At 44.3% G+C, this 22914-nt stretch overlaps 1 protein-coding gene across 4 annotated transcripts in view; it reads left to right on the top strand.

Moving 5' to 3' along the window:
- Nucleotides 1-22914, top strand: part of Alpk1 (alpha kinase 1) — a 108276-nt gene that overhangs the window by 63270 nt on the left and 22092 nt on the right. For 3 of the 4 annotated variants that reach the window (XM_006970426.4, XM_076574968.1, XM_076574969.1), the window contains one exon: nt 21091-21289. In XM_006970426.4, the coding sequence (XP_006970488.1) occupies nt 21091-21289 (199 nt within the window). Of the gene's footprint in view, nt 1-21090; nt 21290-21651; nt 21726-22914 lie in introns of those variants that run through there. The other variant, XM_076574970.1, reaches the window with a different exon arrangement.

Below are 22914 nucleotides of genomic sequence, written 5' to 3'. Positions count from 1 at the left end.
GACTGCTAAAAGTGACAGGCCAGCAGCCACATCAGGTTTCCTGCTCGAGCCTGGCATTTCTCTGCCTACACAGACAGAGCTGTTGTTGGCCTGGGGCATACTTCCTCTTATTATTTATTTGTTTGTTTGTTTGGTTGGTTTTTTGAGACAGGATTTCTCTGTGTAGCAGCCCTAGCTGTCCTGCAACTAGGTCTGTAGACCAGGCTGGCCTGGAACTCACAGAGATCTGCCTGCTTCTGCCTCCTGAGTGCTGGGATTAAAGGTGTGCACCATCACCACCTGGCTTGTTTTTGTTGTTGTTGTCATTTTTAACTTTTTTAAAATATACTCCTTGTAGCTGGAAGTTTTTCTGTGTCCCAGCTGGCTGGTAGTCAGGACAAATCTCTCCCACTCGCCCCCCAAGTAAACACACAGAGGCTTATATTAATAATAACTGCTTGGCCATTAGCTCAGGCTTATTACTGACTAGCTCTTACACTTAAATTAACCCATAATTCTTATTTATGTTTAGCCAAGTGGCTTGATACCTTTTCTCAGTTCTGCCTTCACATCTTGCTTCCTCTGTGTCAGGCTGGAGACTACTGACTCAGCCTTCCTCTTCCCAGAATTCTCCTTGACTGTTTACCCTGCCTATACTTCCTGCCTGGCTACTGGCCAATCAGCATTTTATTTTTCAACCAATCAGAGCAACACATATTCACAGCATACAGAAAGACACCCCACAGCAACTCCTGTTCTCTCTACTGCCAGTAATAGAGCCTTCTGTCCTTCTGTTATTCAAACAGACTTGATTTTAAAAGAAATTCATAAAAGCAAATCACCAGCATTTCAAACTATGATTTCTGGGCCAATGAGATGGTTTAGTCTATAAAGCTGCTTGCTGTCCAAGCCTGTTAACCTGAGTTTTCAGTCCCACACTCCCACAAGATACCCTCTCACTTCCATATATGTACAGTAATACGTGCTTGCCAAGGTGTTCTCTCTCTCTCTCTCTCTCTCTCTCTCTCTCTCTCTCTCTCTCTCTCTCTCTCTCTCTCCACATATGCACAGTGGCATGTGCTTACCAAGACCCCTACACATACATACACACTAAGAAGAACAAATTAAACTTAACGTTTTTTAAACTTTAATTTCTTCTACTAAATATTCTGGTTCTTGCTTTGAAAAAAAAAAGTCAGAGAAGAACTAAATGTTATTTAATAAGTGAAAATTAGCTGCCAAGGGAATGGGGCTGAGAAAGAGAAATAACAGACTGAAGGCCTATGTATTTTCAGAACTTAGAAAAAGGGTATGACGAAATCCACTGAGGATTTAAACCCTGCTCTAAAACTCTGCCAAAACGAGGGGGCTTTTAATAAAGTACTCTTAAGTTTCAATGGAAGGTAAATTAAAATGGTGTGGCTTGTCCTTAGTATTCTACCAGCGAAACCCTGGTTGCCACAGAATCAGGCATGCCAGTTATCCCTTTGATGAGGGCTAACCCTACAGTGTGAATTTCATGTCCTCATAATGAGGGCAGAAACTGAGCCAAGTCCTGGAGGGATTGATGCAGCTGAGACCTGTGGGCAGAACAACACAGCTTAAAGTGCTAGCAGAAAATGAGCAAGGTCTAGTGTGGGACAAAGAGGCGACCTTCAGAAAATACATCATCCTAGGGGTGTGTTCACCTACCCTTGTAGACGAGCCAAGCAATGTCGCCTCTCAAAGTTTATATGGTGACTAGATGAGGAGCTTACGCAATAATATCACCTCCATTTATCTAGCATGTAAACGTTAGGTTGAAGCAAATGAAAACATCTCCTTTATATACCAAAGGATATCAACAACTGGATTTCATAGGCTCAAGCTGACAGATTCTTTACAGCATCTCTTCCTGATGGTAGCCCTGCAGAGAGGAGCTTAGGCCCATTTTGCAGATGAGGTGAGGCGATTGGCTTCAGGAGTTAGAGAGATGCTCTAAGCAAAATGTTAAGTGCCTTCAAGATGGAAGCTCACCCTATCTTTCTCCTGGTGCCGTGCGCCCTGGTCCCCACTCATCATGTCCTGTCCCCTGCCTGTTCATAAAGCAAGCTCGTCTCACACAGAGAGAGGACAACACACATTCTTTATGTTAATGAGTTTATAGAAACTTGCATGACTACTTTTTTCAGGAAGTTTATTCAGCGCAACCGAGATTTCCATTTTCCCATTGAGGGATTCATGACGAATCAATGACCTGTTCTTATTTATTTCTCATCCTATTAGTAAAATCTTATTTCTCTCTCCCTGCCACCCCCCTACCGCATGTATTGTCTACTAATGATGGAATTCTAGGATTGCGCTGCTGTGTCTGGCTTCCAGCAGTAAAACTTGTGAACAAGCAGCAGACCCAAAACTCTTGTATGTGATACATTATAATATAAACATTTTGAGAGAAAATTGCCCAATGTCACACACAATGGCCTTAAACTTGTGATCCTTCTGCCTCCCAGATGTTGAATGAGTGATTGGTTTATTTATTTAATTACACGCATGCCCTGTTCATTTTGTCACATAGATTTCTATAGGCTAGAAAGTTAAAGCTGAGATGAGGATTAAACCGGTATTTAAAAACAGTTTTTATGGTTGCATTATTGGCCTGAGAATCTTTTTGTTCACATCATCACTGTGGTGGGATATGTTTAGTTGATTAGTTGACAAAAATCTTGATTGGCATTCTACTCAGAAAATGTAGCTAGTACAATTTGTTTTAGTGTATATTTGATTTTAATTGCTGTCATTATGAAAAAAAACTATATGCAAAGATAGGTAGAACCAATCAGGAATGGTCAGTTCAATCTATCCCACAGTTATGGGAAATCAATCTCCAGCACCATAGAGATGAGAAGAACAGCTACAGAAAAGAGGTCACAGGGGAAGGCTCACGCATTCTCTTGTGTTATACACCTGCTGCTGTGTTTGTACATGTTTGGGGCAACGATGACAGAGCTAGTCTGGATAATTCACGACAGCCGAGGGGACTTAGGACCTTGACCACTGGAATCCGGCGATGCCTGTTGTTAGCGTGGAGGACCCCGTGGCTTCCACTTCCCTATAGAGCAGCGACAACAGAACCACTCTGCGGGTTGTTTGGAAGATTAAATGGGAGGCCAGCGGGCACGCCCTTAATCCCAGCACTTGAGAGGCAGAGGCAGGCGGATCTCTGTGAGTTCGAGGCCAGCCTGGTCTACAGAGTGAGTTCCAGGACAGGGAGAGCTGTTGCACAGAGAAACTCTGTCTCGAAAAACAAACAAAGATTAACTGAGTAGATAATGAGAAGTGCTTAGGACCATGAAATCAGCACTAGTTGATTGACAAGAGGGCATGGCTTAGAGTCAAATGGAAATGTTTTCCATTTTTCATTTTTATGTGTCTGGGTGTTTGCCTGCATGTGTGTCTGGGCACCATGTGCATGTAATGCCTGCAGAGGACAGAAGATGGTGTCAGAGTCCCTGGAACTACAGTTACATTTGGTTGTGAGTCACAGTGTAGGTGCTGGGAATCAAATCAGGGTCCTCTAGAAGAGCAGCCAGTGTCCTGAATTGCTGAGCCATCTCTCCTACCCTCTAGATGGGATTTTTATAGTCAAGAGGCAAGACATACAGAAGCTAAGATCAGAGTAATCAATCCTCTAATGGAATCATGGTGTAAGGAGTGAAAATATGACTGTGATGTATTCTCAAAATTATGAATTAGCACATGCATCCCATCTTCTAAAGATGGCAAGCAACTGAACATTCAGGATGGTGTCTGTGAACCTGATGGTGGGAGGCCATGGTCCTTCTAATACCAAGTGCTTATCACTGATGCACTAATCAATGGAGTCCCTCGGGTGGCAAGATTCTCCTTGTCAGAGAGGCCCTTCTGCAGCAGCGCACTGATAGCCACTGAGATAGCAGAGTCTGTTTGGTCCAGTGCCCTGGACTGTCTGCTGGACTGCCAGTGAGGAAAGCCTGACACTTCCTTGTCTTGACCCTGGTGGAGATACACGTGGAGTGGACTTAGTTCCCAAGAGACAGAAAAAGCCACCATCCCTTCCTCAGCCACACTGGATTTCTTATTATGTAGGATGCTTCTTTCCTGTAAGCCTCTCGGAAGTTTCCTTTTGGCTTACAGCCAATGTCAGGTCAGGATCCTAAACTTGAAGCCAAAATATTAAATTATTGTTTGAAACTATGGTGTTAGTGCATTTTATGTTTTTAACATACTAGTCAACAGGCAGAAATTTTATTTTCTAAATGCTCACAAATAAGGTAACGCCAGTTATTATTGCATCTCCAAAGTCAATCAAATGAATAGGGGAGATGCTTAATACGTATTTTGGTGGGGAAAAAAAATATTACCAATGTCTTCTGCCAAGCATCACTAGATAGATCCTTGGGTGTTGGTGCTGCTTGCTCATGGTAATGGAGCACACTGCAACAAATAGTTCTTCCTTGTGGTTGAGAATTCAGTGCATTTTGGAACTCCCTAATCAAATGATAAAAACCAGTACTTTTAGATTTAGCTTTTTTTTTTTTTTTTTTTTTTTTCAGACAGAAACTATGACGGAACCCAGGCCAGGGCCCCATGCTTGCTGGGTAAAGAGCTCTAGCACTGAGCTGTGACATTGGTTGTTGCTGGATCCTAATGGCTCCCTCAGTGGAGGGGGTGAGAAGGCACAGCATCAACAGCATGGACACCGGGAGTCAGTTGAAGGCAAACAACAAACTCGTTTATTTAATAATAGGAAAGGCCTTATATACCCTCCTCCCAGCACCCAGTCTGTGTCACAATCTGGTGGCAATGCATGGTCTTACCTCATGGGCTGGGCATGATCAGGAACTCTGACAGCTCCTGTTGCTAGGCTCTCAGGCAGACTCCAGGTTGACTCACAAGGAAGTGCATTATGTGCATGCCTTGGCAACTGGTCTGAGCCAATTTTCTCAACCCTGTGGGCCTGTCCTACTACACCTGGTGTTTCTTATTTATTTATTGTACATTTTGTTTTGTGCAGGGGATTGTACACAGGGCTCACACATGCTAGACAGGCTCTCTCACATGGAGCTACATCCCTAGCCCTCAAAAGTCTGCTTTTAGAGGTATTTTGTAGCTAGAGTTTTTCTCTCCAGGTCCCACCAAGCCCCAGCAGTCTCTTAGCCCACTTATAAAATAAACATACAGATGCTTATATTATTTAAACTGCTTGGCCATTAGCTCAGGCCTACCATTGTCTAGCTCTTACTTTTATATTCAGCCCATTTTTTATTAATCTATACTTTGCCACATGCCTTGTGGCTTACTGGTACCTTACATCTTCCTTGTCCTGGCAGCAGTGGCTGGTAGTGTCCCTCTGCCTCAGGCTTCCACTTTCCAGAAATCTTCTCTTCCTTGTCCCACCTATACTTCCTTCTGTCTGGCTACTGGCCAATCAGTGTTTTATTTATTAACCAATCAGAGCAACACATTTGCCATACAGAATATCCCACAGCAGCATCTACCTTGAAAAATTAAATATTTTATGTCTTCCTTATTGTATGCTTTGATATTAATTAATTTTTCAATTTTATCTCATTCCCAAAGTTTTTGATCCATCAGTATTTTTTACTTTTATCTCATATAACAAAGAACCTGTGACCTAAAACCTGAGGTGTCTCTGGCTAACCATGCATGCATATATATAAAATCAACAAAATCAACTACAGAGCCCTCAACTGACTCACCTCTCACACTTACAACTTTTCTTCAAGTATAAAGATACTGCCGTGAACAACTGAAGTGCCTGGCATTTACAGTCAATGAAAAATTAAAAGCTTCTATGGGAAGACAGGCAAGAGACAGATAAACACCATAAAGGCATGTGTTATTACTAATGTGATATGATTGAATATTGGAGAGCAGTCAGGGCTGTGAAGATAAAAACAGCTGAGTCACAGGACAGTGAGTGTTGTGGATGTTTTTAAGAGGAACTTTAGCCAAGCCTTTCTAGAAAGAGTGGCTGGCACCAAGGCTTGAAGGGGGCGCCATGCTGACAGCCAAAGCAGCAGCCATGTAGACGGGGAGCAGCCAGTGCAAACCTTCAAAGATGTCCATTCAGCCTGTTCTGGAGGCAAAGCAGGAAGGCTGGAAAAGACAAAGAAGGATGCCTATCAGAGGAACCAGGCCAGTGAAACAGTTAGAGGCATTTCCTCATACCAACTTAGTTACATTGATAGATTTAAATTCTAATTTTTCACATGTATTTGTGTATGTGTGTGTGTGCGCGCGCACACACACACGATATAAAATTAAAAGAGAGCCAGTTTGAGGCAAAGAAAGGTGATCAGCAAGGAGAGAGAGTGTGGGATGGGAGAGGGTAGTGGCAGGTATGAGTATGTGCAAAGTATAAATCTATAAAATATGTTTGAAATGTCATAGTGAAATCCATTGTTTTGTAGTCAAACTAAAAAAAAAATTTTTTTTTTTTGACTGTGAGGTTTGTTCCTCAACAAATGAGCAAATGAAATGTTGTCTCTGAGCCAGTGAAGCATGGATGGGAGAGAAAACACAAGTTCTGTTTTAAGCACATGAACTTTTAGCGTGGACCAGCACCTGAACCAGGCTCTCCAGAACAACTTCCTATACAAATCTGGATTTCAGAGAAGAGACTTAGACAGTCTCTGAATGTGTGGTTCACCAACTGAGGTGTGTGAGGAGGCGATGACCCAAGTGGAGGTAGATAGGAAGAGAAGCACCCAAGACACTGAGGCTCAGGAAACAGTAGATGGAACAAGGAAAAGTCCCAAATGAAGCAGAAAGGAAACCAGGAGAATGGCCCTGTCAGAGGTGGCAGGAAAAACACAGGAGAAAAGGAGCGGGCTCCGCCAAGTGCCTCTGGGAGCGTGGATAAGATGAAGATCAGTAGATATCGCTGGAGAGAGTGAGTTCAGCCTTTCATCCCAGCACTCAGGAGGCAGAGCCAGGCAGATCTCTGTGAGTTCGAGGCCAGCCTGGTCTACAGACAGGCACCTTAACTACACAGAGAAGCCCTGTCTCGAAAAACAAAAACAAAACAAAAAAAGAGAGAGTGTTGAAGATGAGAGTTATGGAATAAAGAAAAGTTGGAAGTGAGGAAAGAAAGAGAAGATTGGGTGACTCTTGAATTAGGAACCATGGAAAGAACATGGAAAACAGGCCAGAAAGCACCCTCTCTATAGGCATAAGACACCTCCCTATCAAAAATGGCAAGTTTGTTTCAGTCCATTTCCTGTTGCTATAACTAACAACTAGAGACTAGGCAATGTATAAAGAACAAAGGTTCTAGAGCTCCAAACTCAAGACATTGCACGGCAAGAGCTTTTTTGATAGTGAAGACTTGGTGTAGAGCCCCAAGTTGACATAAAACAAGATCGTCAAAGACAGAGAGGTTTCGGGCAAGTGGGACCAATGTGCCAGATGAATTATCAGTGTGGTTATTGAAATGAACCAAGATTTATAGTGGGAGTCAAGACACCTAGAGTTCAGAGACGAACAAGCCTCTTCACGGTTACCAGAAGCCACAGGTGACACCAGGGCTCCCTGTTTTGACACTTGGTTTTCCCTTTATGAATAAGCAACTCCATCCACAGTAGATCTGAACAGGGGAGAGGAGCAAACCAATGGATTCTCTCTAAGTACAGGCATGCAGAAAGTCTCACAACTGGTTTCCATATCAATCTGCATTTTCCACTGGTAGAATGGACAGTCTGTAAATGTTGAGAGGGCCTGGGCATAAATCTTAAGATATGTCTGTTTTTCTTTCCTCCCCTGTGGAGTAGGTGGACCAATGTGGAGCGCGTGCCATGTTTGGTCTTCACTTGACCTATGGTGGTCCACTTTGTCCAGCATTCATCGCTTTTTTCACTGGTTTCTTTTGCTAATTCCTCACCTCGGAGCATGCCCCTCCCCCCCCCCCTTACACCTTCCCCTTCCCTTCCTCCATCCTCCACAATAATTTCCCTTCACACAGCTCCGGCCAATTGCAGCGCCAGATGGCCCGGGAGGCTCCTCGCCCAGCCGCCTTGAGAACAGCTGCCATTGTCATCGCTGTGAACACATCCTGGCTTTGAACTCATAGCTGGGACCCAAACTTGAGGCACAGCACCGGGAGGAGCTCGATACTATGCAGCCTCGGACCTTTAAAAGACAGGACTCGTTAGCATTTTTTTTTTAATCTTCTGTCTATCGAAACCTCATTGTGGAGTTTAATTCCTTCGCCACCTGACCCAGCTTCCTAGCCAAGAAGTTCCCCTTTGTGCCTTAAACTCAATTTGAATCCCGTATTTCCCAATCCCGCCAGCAGATGTGGGAAGGAAACTCTCTGTTTGCGGGCTGTCGGCACGTGTATCTTTGTGTGTTGCAAGTGTGGGCCTGTCCCCTTAGGGATCTAGTAAATTCTCTTCGTGGTCTCCAAGTACTTTATTTAAACATGATCACTCAGCAAGAAGAATACAGTTGCTGTCTGTTCCGTCTCCCCTGAAGTCAGTCTGTGAGGAAAGATAGAGGAGTGGAATTCTCATTTGTTTCTGAATATAGAAGTGCTAGGCTCCCAACAACATGGAAATTCTGTTGCTCCGGCCTATAATCCTGTTGTCGAGTCCCCAGAGATGGCAGGTCAGTCATGAGTCTAAAAACCCAAACAACAACAACAACAACAAAAATCCATATTTTTGTGAACCAATATGCATTTCAAAAGCACTATCCTATTGTAGGCTGTGGGTTGGGGTTTGTCTGAGTGTGTTGTCTTCTTTTTCTTTCCTTTTTGGGGGGTGGGGAGGGCAAGGGGCTCCCTTTCATGTTAATCTAATTGTGCACAGCCCAGGCACATTTTGCCACGCAGGGAGAAGATTCCTTAGTGTCCCTTTCCTACCACACACTCCGGGCCTCTTTCTTTCTCCCCTTCTCAGGTCAGAGAGCCCCCTCTTCCCCTCCCCCCACCCCGCCCTCTGGGGTGGGGAGATTCCCAGAAGGGTGATGTATTCTGCCTCGCTGCTGAGGAATGCACTGTCCCTCACTTGGCAGCAAATGAAAGTGGGTATTAATTTCTCCAAGAGCGGGCAGAAACAGAAAGCAGCGCTTCAAGAACCACACCACCCAAATCTGCACGTAGGACGCAGCACGCTGCCGCTTCAAAGGAGGGAGGCAGAGAAAAATGAAAGGGAAGAGGAATCCCCTGACTTGACTTCCCTGTACTTTTGCATCATAGGTTTTGGATGGAGATGCGAGAGGTTCGGGGGCCCCCGAACGGAGCTAAATTATGCAGCTGCGGGGCCGCCAGGGCCTCCAGAATAGGATGCTTCGTTTAGATTTTGCACAATGCTATTGAAGTGCTTATTTTCCTCCTGAAGAGACACAAACAGATGCAAACTTCTGTAAACACTTTAGAAATGAATTCAGTGAGTTTGGCCTCTCAGCGGTGCTCAATGGCTGACAGAAAAATGTCTAATTAGTGCAAGTGGAAATAATAGGGCCACTTGGATTCCTTCCATCCTCCTCCAAGTCTCCTTCTCTAAGGAACTCAAAGGCCTTTTTGTCTGGCAGGTCACCCTCTCCCGGGCTTTTGTGCGCCAATCTATTAAGAGTAGAAGGGGAGAAAATAGATGAGGCAATGTTCCCTGCTCAAATATATGGCGTGTTCGTGCGGGATGCAGAATGCGCCTACAGGTGCTGGGGGAGGGGTTCCCCGTTAGCCATAGCCAAAGGCAACGCGCATGCGCAGGAGAGTGCTGGGATGGTCTCTTTGCAGAGCTGGCTCCCCACTTTCTCCGTGAACGCCGAAACCGTGCAGCTTCCTTTTTCTTTCCCACTCTCGGAAAGCGTCGGTCCTCAGGGTTGGTGAAGGGACGAAAAAAAAAAAAAGATGAAAAGACATGAGATTTTTTTACCATTTTCTTAGAGAAAACGGACAGATTTGACCGACATTTCTGTTGAGTATTGGAAATGCCACTGCAGCTTACTCCAGGGGAGCTGGGAACGCTACCTTTTCCATATTTTGTCACACGAGAGAGTGGGGGCCGAGTGACAGATGTTTGTTTTCTTTCTGTTTTCCTTCATAGTGTTTCACATCGCTTATTAAGCAGCCCCATTCTGCTGAACAACTTGAAGAATTTCCTTTGGTTCTGAAATAGCACTGCAAATAGCAACTATCCACATTTCCGAGATCAGGTTGGAAAGGTTAAATGCTTGCCAGGGCAGCCCACCAGGAGCTAGGAAACAAACGCAAGCAGAGACACCCCTCAGTTGGTTGCAGGGCTCACCTTGCATGCGTCAGGCCCTAGGTTCCATCTCCAACACCACGGCAAACAAGCGTCCCGGAGAACTGTGGCTTCGTCTCAGGAATTATCTTTTTTAACCTTTGATTTAAATGATTTTTGTATCTTGCATTTGCATATCTAATTTTACCTCACTTCCGGGAACATTATCAAATAAAGCTGTGCTCACTATCTGTCCTTCGGGGATCACTCTCTGTAGACTGTTGGTGTAGAATGGGCTTCTTCTGCACCTGGTAACTTCACTTCGTGCTAGTAATGTAAAAAATTTTTAATTTCTATTTCACGTGGGTTGGTGTTTTGCCATGCATATATATGTCCGTGTGAGGGTGTCAGATTCTCTGGGACTGGAGTTACAGACAATTGTGAGCTGCCATGTGGCTGCTGGGAATTGAACCTCGGTTCTCTGGAAGAGCAGTCAGTGCTCTTAACCTCTGAGCAATCTCTCTCGCCCATGTAAATCTTATCTCATTGGATGGGAGATGTTTTGTGGATTTCTTAAGCTTTGTTCTATGTAACCGCTCTCTTGAAGCTAGCTTATAAACTCTCCAGACTCTGACAAAGATCCCTTCTTCTGAGGCTAACTTCGTCTCATCTCTAAAGCCAGACTTTCCAGAACGTGCTGTCCTGTGCTCTGAGAAGGGCAAGACTTAACAAAAAGACAAGCTGTTTGAGACCTAAAGAGGACTTGGTTAGGATCCCTAGCACCCACGTAAAAAAGCCAGGCACAGGGAGGAAGCAGGAGCCAGCAGGGGCTCTGGAATTTACTAAACAATGCATCTAACCAGTCACTGAGCTCCAGATTCAGGGGAAGATCCTGCCTCAAAAAATAAGATTGAGAACAAGGAGGAAGATAACTGGTCTAGGATGCTGATCTCTGCCCCCCCCCCAACACACAGTCACACGAACGAATACATGCACATCTGTACACACATGAACCTATACATGTGCAAATGTGTACAGACACATACATGTGCACACAAAGAGATGCCATACGTCTGTGTTGACGTCAGTGCCATTCACAACAGCAGAGAAGGAATTAACCTAGATATGTGCTGATGCACAAATGCATAAGCAACATGTGGTATGTGCGTAGTGTGGCATATGACTCCCCCTTAACAGGGGAGGGAATTCTGTCATATCCTACCAAGACTAAATTTGAAGGAATCACACTAAACATAGTGTCACAAATGGGCCAATGCTGTATGATTCCACTAGATGTCTAAACCAATCAAATCTTAAAAACCGGAAACAGAATGGTGCTTTTCAGCAATGAGAGAGTTTTTAAATCTGTTCTTTCAAATTCTTGCGATGAAAAAAAAAATGTCTTTAGCGTAACTGAATTTTACACTTTAAAATTGTTATAGCAAATGTTGAGAGAGATCGAAATGAAACTGATTCCTATTTTCTCCGGTGCATTTGATTTATAACTTAAAAACCACCTACCACCTCCCCTTTTAATTTAAATTTTAAGGCTACTACAGAGTTCTAGTGAAATAATACATGAGGGTTTTTCAGAAACTACATGTTGCCACAAAGATGAAACCCACCATTATTGATGAGGAAAAGATGTGAGGGCCACACCTAGAAAGCAGCTTGCCCCTGAACCTGGGTTCCCAGGGGCTGTTGCAACTACCTGAAGCAGAAATGGACTCCAAGGAGAAGGGGACCGAACTAGAGGTACAGTGTGCCATGTGCACTCAAGTGCTACATTAGAGTACATCACTGAGTAGCCCCCAAGGTGCAGAGAAATGATCCAGCTGAGAGAAAGAACATGGCTCTGGGTGAAATATGAGGGGCCAGCAGTGTCTTCCAACCTAGAGACAGTAGCTGAAGTTGCCAACTCAAAGACAGTACTTACATGGTGCCCACAGGAAGGACTCTCACTCAGACACTGGCCTTTCCAGACAGATCTGGGCATACATAAAACAGTCAACTTGCTTTTCTCTCTTTGAATCTATGCTTTAGGATGTTGAGATGATGGCACTCGTTGTAAAATTTGTTCCTCAGAGTGATTGTTCACTTGAAAAATAAAAGCTCGCTAGCGTTTCGGTTGTAGCTTGCCATTTTTTTGGTTGGAAGGAAGAGAGACTCAATCAAGTAAACTCACAAAAGAGTGTACAACATAATCCTAAAGATGGCGATGGGATAGCAAAAAGAAATGTAGCCTCAAGATGGCATGCAGGGAGGTGGGGAGCTGGAGAGCTGAATCATCCATTAAGAATGAATGATGCCTGCCGTGGACTTAGAGAATGCCTGATCCACTGACATGGTATTCCACGCAGTATTGCTTCACCAGGGAACTCACTTCACAGGCAGAGAAATCCAGATCATGGAATCCACTGGTCTTACCATGTTCCCCGCCACCCTGAAGCAGCTGGCCTGGTGGATGGATGGCCTTTTGAAGACACAGTTTACAGCACCATTTAGGTGGCAGCAGCCTGGAGGGCTGGGGCCGGGGTTTCCAAAAGGTGGTATATGCTTTGAATCAGCGTCCAATGTATGGTACAGTTTCTCCCATAGCAAGGATCCACAGATCCAGGGATCAAGAGGTAGAAAAGGGAATAGTTCCACTCACTATCACCCCTAGTGACCCACTAGAAAAAAAAAAAACTGCTTCCTGTTCCCGCGACCTTAAGTTCTGCTGGCCTAGAGGTTTTGGTTCCAGGAGGGAGAGTACTCCTGCCAGGAACCACAACAAACATTCCATTGATCTGGAAGCCCAGCATCCCTCTGGTCACTTTGTCCTTCTGATGTCCTTAAACCAACAGGCTAAGAAAGGAATAACAGTGTTAGGCGGGGTGATTGATCCAGATGACCAAGGGGAAACTGGATTGCTTCTCCACAATGGAGGTAAGAAGGATTAGAGCTGGAGTGTAGGAGATCCTTTAGGGCAGCTCTTGGTGCTACCATGTCCTGGAATGAAGGTGTGGGTCACTCCTTTAGGAAAGAGCCAAGACTTGCTGACATGCTTGCCAAGGGTGGAGGAAATGTGAATGGATGGTAAAGATATAATGGTATAAATAACAAGGCCATGTGACTAGCTGAAAAAAAAAACATGAGGATTATAGTTGACATGAGTGTTTTTGCTGTGTTTTAAGAACACGTGTACAGATATTTGTGTTTCCTTTCAGTTTCCTTATCATATGTTGTAACATCAATTAAGAGAATACTAATTGGATGTCCCCCAAGGGACATTGCCACCTATTCTAAATTTATAATGCATTTTTGGTTGTATGAGGGATAGTGTTATCAAGTTAAGTGTAATTATGACCTACTAAATATGTAATGCATTATGATTGTATGTGCAATAATGCTTAGGCATTATTATTACCTGGCTGTTGTTTTCATTTGGAAATTAATCATGACATAAGGGAATATGATTGTGTGTCAAGTTGACAAGAAGTGGACTTGTAATGGCTATTCTTGGTTGTCAACTTGACTATATCTGGAATGAACTACAATCCAGAAATGGAGGGCACACCTGTGAGAGCTTTTCTGCTTGGCTTGAAGTGGATGAATCCACTTCTTGTCCAAACCTTTGAGGTAGAAATACACACCTCTGATCCATCCGGATTTTGAGGTGGGAAGACACACCTTTAATATGGGCCATACCTTCTGCTGGACGTCTGTATAAGGATATGGAAGAAGGAAGCTTTTGCTATTTGCCTGCTTGCCCTCACCTTGCTAGCCCATCCATTCTTTTACTTGCACTGGAACCTACTTCTTTAGGATTCCAGCATATGCAGAAGACCAGCTGAGATATCCAACCTTGTGGGACTGAGCAAATACTGAATTCTTGGACTTTCTGTTCACAGCTAGCCATTGTTGGGTTAGCTGGACTGCAAGTTGAAGTCATTCCAATATATATATATATATATATATGAGAGAGAGAGAGAGAGAGAGAGAGAGAGAGAGAGAGAGAGAGAGAGAGAGAGAGAGAGAGATTCATTCCATAAGCTCCCCGACTCTAGAGAACCCTGACTAACACAAGGACTAAATCTTCAGTAAGGTGTGATCTTTTACAGGTACAGCCATTCTGTTTGTCTTCCTTCTCAAAGTCTTGTCATGCCTTTGCCAACTTTTCAGAAGGAAACATGAATGAAGTGGTGCAGATTCAGGCTGTCCCTATAGTACACCACGACCAGTTCTTTTCCAGTGACCACCTAAATCAACATGTTTTTTTCTTTAATAAAACAAAAAGGAGGAACTATAGCAATGCATTATGATAAAAAATATCTTATATTCTAAGAGAATGGAACTTCTGCTGGGCCTTACAAGCCACAGTTAATAATACACCTTGAGCTCACTTAAGACTGCTATCCTACTGTGTGCTCAGCCTGTTTGTTTAATCTACCTTTAAAAGAACAATGTAAAAGTCAACTTTACTTGCCTTGGATTTCCCATGTAATCAATTTTTTTTTGTTATGTCTTGTTGGGTTTTTTGTTTGTTTTTAGTTTGGGGATGGGTTTGTTGTTGTTTTTGAGACTGGGTCTCTATGTAACCCTGGCTGTCCTGGCACTCACTATGTAGACCAGACTGGCCTCCAACTCACAGAGATCCTCTTGCCTCTGCCTCCCAAGTGCTGGGATTAAAGACTTGTACCACTGTAGTGGTATTTGCTCCACCCATGACCTCGGGCTATACAGCCCAAAGGATGTGGTGTTTCCCGCCATTGTTCATGACTTCTTATAAGGAGTTGGAGAAGGGTCACATGCCCAGCTCCCTGCTCCTGCTTGAGAGGTAGATTTGCTCCAGGTCAGATCAGAGGATGACTTCTGCTATCTACTCCATTCTGTAATCATGAATGTATTTCCTCAATTTATATCTTAATAAATTCTGTTACCCATTTAATAGACTCACATGGATTGAAAGTATATACCACCAAGCCCAGCCCATATGATCAACTCTTATAGATTAAACTAATACATAGCTGTAAACAGAGGCAGAGCTTTTTGTCCCACCTGTTCCCAAATACCCAGCAGCCACTTCCCAAAGTACCACACAGAGGCTTATATTAATTATAAATGCTTGGCCATTAGCTCAGGCTTATTACTAACTAGCTCTTACAACTTAACCCATTTCTATTAATCTCGAGGCTCATAGCCTTTATCTCTATCCCATTTTGTATGTCTGACTTGTTCTCCATCTAGCTTGAGACTCTCTCGACCCTACCCTTCTTCATCCCCTCCTTAGTTTAGTTTTTCCACCTAACCTTATCCTGCCTGGCTGTTGGCCAAAACAGCTTTATTATTAACCAATTAGAGCAGCACACATTCACAGCATACAGAAGGATCATCCCAAAGCATTTCCCTCTTTCTGTCTAATCAAAAAAGAAATTTTTTAACTTTAACATAGTTATAAATTTATATATAGTTATAAAATTACATATAACAAAACAGTTATCAAGAAAGAATTATAGTTACAATATCCAGTCTATTTGTAGTTGACAAAATTAGAGAAAACATTAAATTATCCATCTTATCTTTGTGAGTCTGAAGCTTTATATCTAATTTACCCTTTAATCATAACTAAGAAAAATTATAACTATGACTATCTAGTCTTCAGCTCCATCAAAGACCCCAGAAGGATGAAATATTACCTAATGACAGAGATCAGGCTGAGTGGACAGTCACCAAAAATTTCCCTGTAACATTAGGGCATCCATCTTCAGCCTGTAGGCCCAGAATATCTGGTGGACTTTTCTGTGAAGCAGGGTTTTTGATGGAATATCCTGCCTTGTCTTGTTAAAGCTTGGCAGTCACTTTCTTTTTTGTCTTGCTTGCCCAATTTGGACAGGATACTGTCAGCAGTCAAGGCAAGGACAGTTTCTTACCTAGTGGCTAACTTTTGCCACAAAGAAAGTAAACTCCATATGGAGTGTTCTGATGCCCATCACCTTCTCTGAAGTAAATTGGTCCTGCCAGGAGCAGATGTCTCATTTGTCATGAAAAGCCTTAGGTTATTAAACATATTAAATGCCATATTCTGTAGATCTTTGAAGTGTTTGAAGACCATCTATCTAAATATATCTGTGTATAACCTTGAAAACATACCTAACCTGACTATAAGTTTGACTATTGTAGATAACTATTAATTTGTATTTCTTAATCATACATTACATTTTTAATTGAACTGTATAAAAACAATACCTTAAACAAGAGTAGAAATGTACATACAGTAACAGAAATAACTTTAAATTTGTATCAATAAACTAAAATCCATACCAATGTAAAATATGTAAGATTAACAGTTGTTTTTTGATTAAAGTAGATTCAATAATCTTAAAAAAAAAAGAATGAGCATTGCCTGGTGGTAATGGTGGCTCACGCCTTTGAATCCCAGCACTCACTCAAGAGGCAGAGGCAGGCAGATCCCTGTGAGTTTGAGGCCAGCATGGTCTACAAAGCCAGTTCCAGGACAGCCAGGGCTGCAACACAGAGAAACCCTGTGAAAAAAATAAACAAAACAAGAGTGAGTGCTGCCCCTGCAGAGAACCTGGGTTTGGTTCCCAGCACCCCCATCAGGTGGCTCAAAACTGCTACCTGTAGCTCCAGCCCCAAGCGATCTGGTGCCTCTTCTAGTTTCTGTGGGCATCTACATGCATGTGGTACACACACACACACACACACACACACACACACACACACACACTAAAATAAACACTTTTTTCCATTCTGCAGCAACAGTTTCTCTCTATATGTCTCAGTTCAGATTGAAGGTTCATTTTCCTGTGGTTTGAGGTTGGTTGTCAGATGGCTACTCTTGGGTTTATCCCAATCTGGTAGAGGCTAGTGACGTAGAAAGATATCAAGTAGCAAAATACATGGTTGCTTGGAAGACAAGGACATGAACTATGGTGACTTTTAAAAGAAAGGTAGTATTAATCCCATGGTCTTTGAGAATATCCAATAAATCATTATCTCTTCCTTTCTTGGATTCTGAGAAAACCAGGAAATAACCCAAAAGTTTAGCCAACAAGATATTAAATATTGTATGTGTGTATGTGTATGTACAGTTTATGTTGAGACAAGTCTCTTATTAAACCTAGAGCTAGCCATTCAGCCTGGCTGGTTAATCAGTGAGCTCCAGAATCTGCCTGTCTCCCTCTGTTTCCCCCGACCCTCCTCACTCTCTGTGCTGGGGTTACAAGTGGACACAGCCACGCCTGGCTTTTCTGTGGGGGTGTGGATCCAGATTCAGATCCTCCAGCTCGCACAGCAAGTGCTCTAGTAGCTAGGCCATCTCCCCAGTCCAAGAGACTAAATATGACCTTTGACCCTGACAAAGGCCAGGTGGGATGATAAGGCTTCATATTAGAGCAGAGGAGATCCACCATATGGCCCGCACAATTACACAGATTTCCATAGTCACAGAAATTACCTAGCCAAGCAGAACATCCCCTATAGGAGCTTGCCATGTGAGACTTGGGATATAGAACATCCCCTATATAGTCTTGCCAGGTGAGACTTGGGTTATAGAAGAGCAGAAAAGGATCTGCTTCCTTTAGACAGCTTGTTCCAGAGAGAAAAGGAGAATGATCAAAGTGTTGAAACTCTGCAGAGCCATTGCTGTGAGGGTTTCAAAAGTAGAGAGCATTTTCTCTCAACAAGAACACATCTTTCCTTACATTTGACAAGAGAAAAATTCTGACATGTTCTGACATGTTCTAAGTGTAGAGATTCATCTTTATTATTTCTCTCTCTCTCTCTCTCTCTCTCTCTCTCTCTCTCTCTCTCTCTCTCTCTGTGTGTGTGTGTAGGCATTGGATCTCCTGCAACTGGAGCTACAGGCTGTTGTGAACTGCCTAATGTGGGTACTGGGAATCTGAGTCCTCCACAAGAGCAGCACATGCTCTTAACTGCTGAACCATCTCTCCCGTCCTGGTGTGTCCTAAATCTAATTAAAGGGACTGGAGGATGGATAGAAAGAAGAGCAGAGTGTGAGGGAACAAAAAGCCATTTTGTACTTTTTCCTTTTGGATGTTCTTTAACACCTAATTCCAATCATGTCACCGCCGCTAGGTGACACCAGACCTTACTCATGGTCCAGTCAACCTGGAAGCATGGGTTACTGAGCTTGCTCTCCCAGCGTGTGCTTCCTCACCCTTTCTCTTCGTAGCCAGTGTGTAGGCCCCGTGTGACTAACACGTGCCTTGCTTCCCCAAGTTTTCACTGTAGAAAATTGTCTTAGCTCATGTCCTGTGACTCTACATTTTCTACCCAGACTTCCTGGTGAAAGGGGTGGCCACTTGGCCAGAAGAGCTAGTCCTTTTCCTTGCATCTAATAACCGCTACCAAGATCCTCTAGGATGCCCCACTCTTTGAATTTGGGTTGAACTCTTTCAGTGTGGTTGTTACACCATGCTTAGATCAGCAACTCCAGCAACACTAACTACATCTATGGTGCTAATGTGCACAGTTATCAAGTAATTGACATGTCAGACTCCTCTAGCTTTCTTAAGGTAGAGTGAGCCTAAGAGGTAGGAACTTAGTTGACCTGCACCTGCCTCTCCTGCACTCACCCCCAGTCAGCTCCTAGGCCCAGGTGGTGTAAACTTAACCTCTTTGGGCCTCCAGGTTTCCCTTCGGTAAATGGGGTTAATAATGGACCCTGCATCGGGAGGGGGGTTGTTGCTGTGGCAACTGGGTGAGTTATTCACAGAATGCACTTAGTGCTGCTGTTTTATACATCAAGGGAAAAGACTCTGGTGTTAAGTGGTAGGTTTGCTTAAGCCGGGCTGTTTGACCTCCAGATCACAGGGCTTCACTGTAACTCCCCAACAACACAGATGACAGTGTTTTCCATAGAAATTCACTTTGTTTATTTTTACTTCTCTTCTCTTTCCTTATTTCTTTTTTTCTTTAAGAGAGTCTCTAAGTCAGGCGGTGGTGGTGCACGCCTTTACTCCGAGCACTCAGGAGGCAGAGGCAGGCAGATCTCTGTGAGTTCGAGGCCAGCCTGGTTTGATCTACAGAGCGAGTTCCAGGACAGGCTGCAAAGCTACACAGAGAAACCCTGTCTCAAAAACAACAACAACAACAGAGAGAGAGAGAGAGAGAGAGAGAGAGAGAGAGAGAGAGAGAGAGAGAGAGAGAGACTCTAGCCCAGGTTGACCTCTAGCTCACCACATAGCCCAGGATGACACTGAACATTGGCTACCACATCTGGTTTATGTGGTGCTGGGGATCAAACCCAGGGCTTCAAGTGTGCTAAGAAATCATTCTGCCAACCAAGTCCTAGACTTTATTTGCACCTCTCACTCCTGATACATTTTCAGGTCATATTCATTTTCTTTTTTTCCCCTTTGTTTGTAAACTTGTGATTTATATTAACAAGATAATAAAAATCAAATTTGAATTTTGAACTTATATACTGTTTCTTAGTTGAAATGTATGTAATAGGGGTGGATGTGGTGGTGTATATCAGTAACCAAAACACTTAGGAAGCTGAAGCAGGAGAGAAGAGCAGGAATTCAAGCCAGCTTATGTCAAATACAAATGCATAGTCTGCCCAGATGTTCTTCCTCTTGGACCAGCTCCTGCCACAGACCATCGGTGTAGGGTCACTCCGCCTTCATTTCAAAAGCTGCTTCCTGCCCTAAAGGGCAGTTGAAATGAATGCCAGGCCAGTGCGCTCAGCCCTAAATGGGACAGCTACCACCAAGGCTCAGGGATCATTTCAGAAGAGGGAGGCAGAAAGAGTGTAAGAGCCAGAGGCAGTGGACATCTGCAATGATGCAGTGTTTGCTGGACAGTGTTGTTGCATATACGAGCTCACAGCCACTCTACCTATATATACAAGACATGCACATCATCAGGCTAGCCATAAACCCAGGCTAGCCATAAGCCCAGCATGGAGCAGAAGTGAATCAGGAAGTTATGTCACTAGCTGAGGAGCTATGGACAATGGATGGCTGTTGGGGGAGAGGGATTAAGTTTTCTTCAGGGATGTAGCCGCTGACCATACTCCATTGGGTTGTCCTACACCCATGCACACTGAGTGGACTCACGTGTAGAACACGTGAAGGAAGAGTAAAGGCCAGGAGAAACTGAGGAGGGTAAGGGGAGTGGATCTGATCAAACCACATTTTATGTGTATATGAAATTCTCAGTCTCCTCTGTGTGTGAATGTGTGTGTGTGTGTGTGTGTGTGTGTGTGAGAAAGAGAGAGAGAGAGAGAGAGAGAGAGAGAGAGAGAGAGAGAGAGAGAGAGAAATTGAAAAGCTCTCCCTGATACAATCATGCCTAAACCTAGAAGGCCAAAAACTAGTGTGTCTAGCGTGATCTCATTGATGACAGACAGACAGAGAGGGCAAGAAGCCAGGCAAGACCAAGAATCAGTTACTGTCTATATACAAATAAAAGGGGACACACCTGTTCAGAAGGAGTTTGACCTAAAGTGTTATCAGGGAGACTAGGAACCAGAGCAGACAGAGGGGAGAGTGGAAATAAATCTACTAAGGAGTGGAGAAATGACATACTTTAAGTCTATGCCCGCTTTTGTATTGTCTTAATTTCACAAGAAACACGCACTTGCCACCGTTACGGTTTTAGACACTGAAGGGGGGGGGGGGATGCAATCAAAACATACTATTTAATCAACAGAACTGAACTTTTCCTTAATTATTTGTTCCTTCTTACTATTTCATCACTTTCTAAAGTATGCTTCTCCCACTAGCTACAAGCTTGGTTGTTGTTTTGATTTAAAAGTACTTAGATGACTAGGCTGGGTTGAGGGCGGCCGTCTTTGGGGGCCTGCGGTGTTGTCTGGTTCATTGTGTCTGTCCCGTGGCTGCTTCTGCAGGCGGCCTTGCGGGCCTCCATCCTCGCCCAGGACTGCGCCTCCGCCGCTGCTATTGTCTTCTTGATGGACCGGTTCCTGTACGGACTCGACGTCTCGGGAAAACTCCTGCAGGTCGCCAAAGGCCTGCACAAGTTGCAGCCCGCGACGCCCATCGCCCCGCAGGTGGTCATCCGCCAAGCCCGGATCTCCGTCAACTCAGGTGGGCTCCATCCCTTGGCGCCTGCTGGTCCCCAGCCCGCTTGCTCCCCAGCTACTTGACCTCTACGGGCGCTCGCGGGCACCGGCGGGTGCCACCTCGGCCGCCCCAGCCCACGCCGCCCCTGCACCCGCCTCTCGGCAGGCACAAAGGCCTGGCGTAAAGGGTTTCAGAGCCAAAAGCAGTAGAGAAAATTGTGAAAGGGTGTGGAAAATACTAATTGGAGCCTTTGTCTGGTAACAAATCTGTCCCGCTGCTTTCAAACAGGGGCATCTGAATTGCTATACTTCTGACCAAGAGCCTTTAAAAAGCTGATTAGAAATCGACTCCTTTCTCTTAGCTCTCCTGTCTCCTTTCTGTAGGGCCACTTGACTAAGCCAACAATGGAGCTGACAGCCCACTGAAGCAATTTGAGGGTTTTTCATCATTGAGAACACCGGTACAGTACCTGATTAGGGCTGAAAGTATCTTTTTTTTTCACCCCCTGTCACTTTGAATGAAATGAAAACTGAGGCTGACAGGCCGACTTCAGACGTAGAAGGGGAGCGGGGCGGGGGGGGGGGGTGCGGGGAGGAGGTGGGGGCTGGGTGTGTGACAGCACAGCCCGCTCCCACACAGGTCCAGAATTATTTCAATTACTCATAATCTGTAAATTTAGAAACGTGGAGCGAAAGTATGGAAACAGAAGTCGGATCGCCCCTCTCAGAGACAACCTCCCCAACCCCCACCCTTTTCTTGCTTGGCTTCAGCTATGGCTGTTACTTTAGTAACTCTGGTCGGTACCAGACTGAAGTCTCTTTACTTCATTTCTTTTGAAAGGGGGCTGCAGTAACTCTTCTAAATGGGACAATTGTTAACGCAGAAGGGACAGATAAAATAGCACGGGAGAAAATGGACTTGTAGAGATTGCCAGTCAGGGCTGGAATACAACCCAGCACAGAGCCACTCGCCCGGCACATATGAAGGCCTAGATTCAGTCCAAGCACCGCAAAAGCTCGACTTCACTCTGGCAACTTCTTCTAACTGTACGGGAACTGTGCCCGTGACTTTCTCTTCACTTCTTCAGAGCAACTCTAGAGAAAGCTGAACGCTGGGAAAATGTCTTCCTTCAGATGTCCCAGATGCATTAGGGGTGTTGGAGGCATGAGGGAAACCCAGCACCAGCCACGCCTTCTGGCGGTCCCCAGTGACAGTGGCATGACAAGAGCTTGCTAGGGGGAACAAGATGATGAGGGCTCCATGCAACAGCAGAGTTTTCATGTCGGTTCCCATCAAGTTGCACTTGCAAGAGAGTTAGGTTGCATATTTTGTTGCTGGGATATGGTATGGAAATAGAAGCCAAAGGATGGGCAGGTGTGGTGGCAGCTTACTTTCTCACACAGCCAACTACTAGTTTCTTCTCTCTTTTTTTTTGCCTCTTGGGGGAGAGAACCCATGACCTCATGTTTGCTAGTTAAGTGCTCTACCACTGAGCGACATCCCCCAGTGGTTCCTTTGCCTTGCGTGGCCATTATTACCCTTGTACCTATAACATAGGTGATAGAGGGCTTTTCTTCTGCTGAAGCCTTAATGGTATCATGGAAGGCATATTGCTTGGCTCACTTGAGTCTAAAATAAAGGTCCTGGGT

Source organism: Peromyscus maniculatus, chromosome 6, assembly GCF_049852395.1.
Source record: "Peromyscus maniculatus bairdii isolate BWxNUB_F1_BW_parent chromosome 6, HU_Pman_BW_mat_3.1, whole genome shotgun sequence".
In the NCBI taxonomy this organism is placed as follows: Eukaryota; Metazoa; Chordata; class Mammalia; order Rodentia; family Cricetidae; genus Peromyscus; species Peromyscus maniculatus.
The sequence above is the reverse complement of the archived record's forward strand: the minus strand, read 5'-3'. Positions and strand labels throughout refer to the sequence as shown.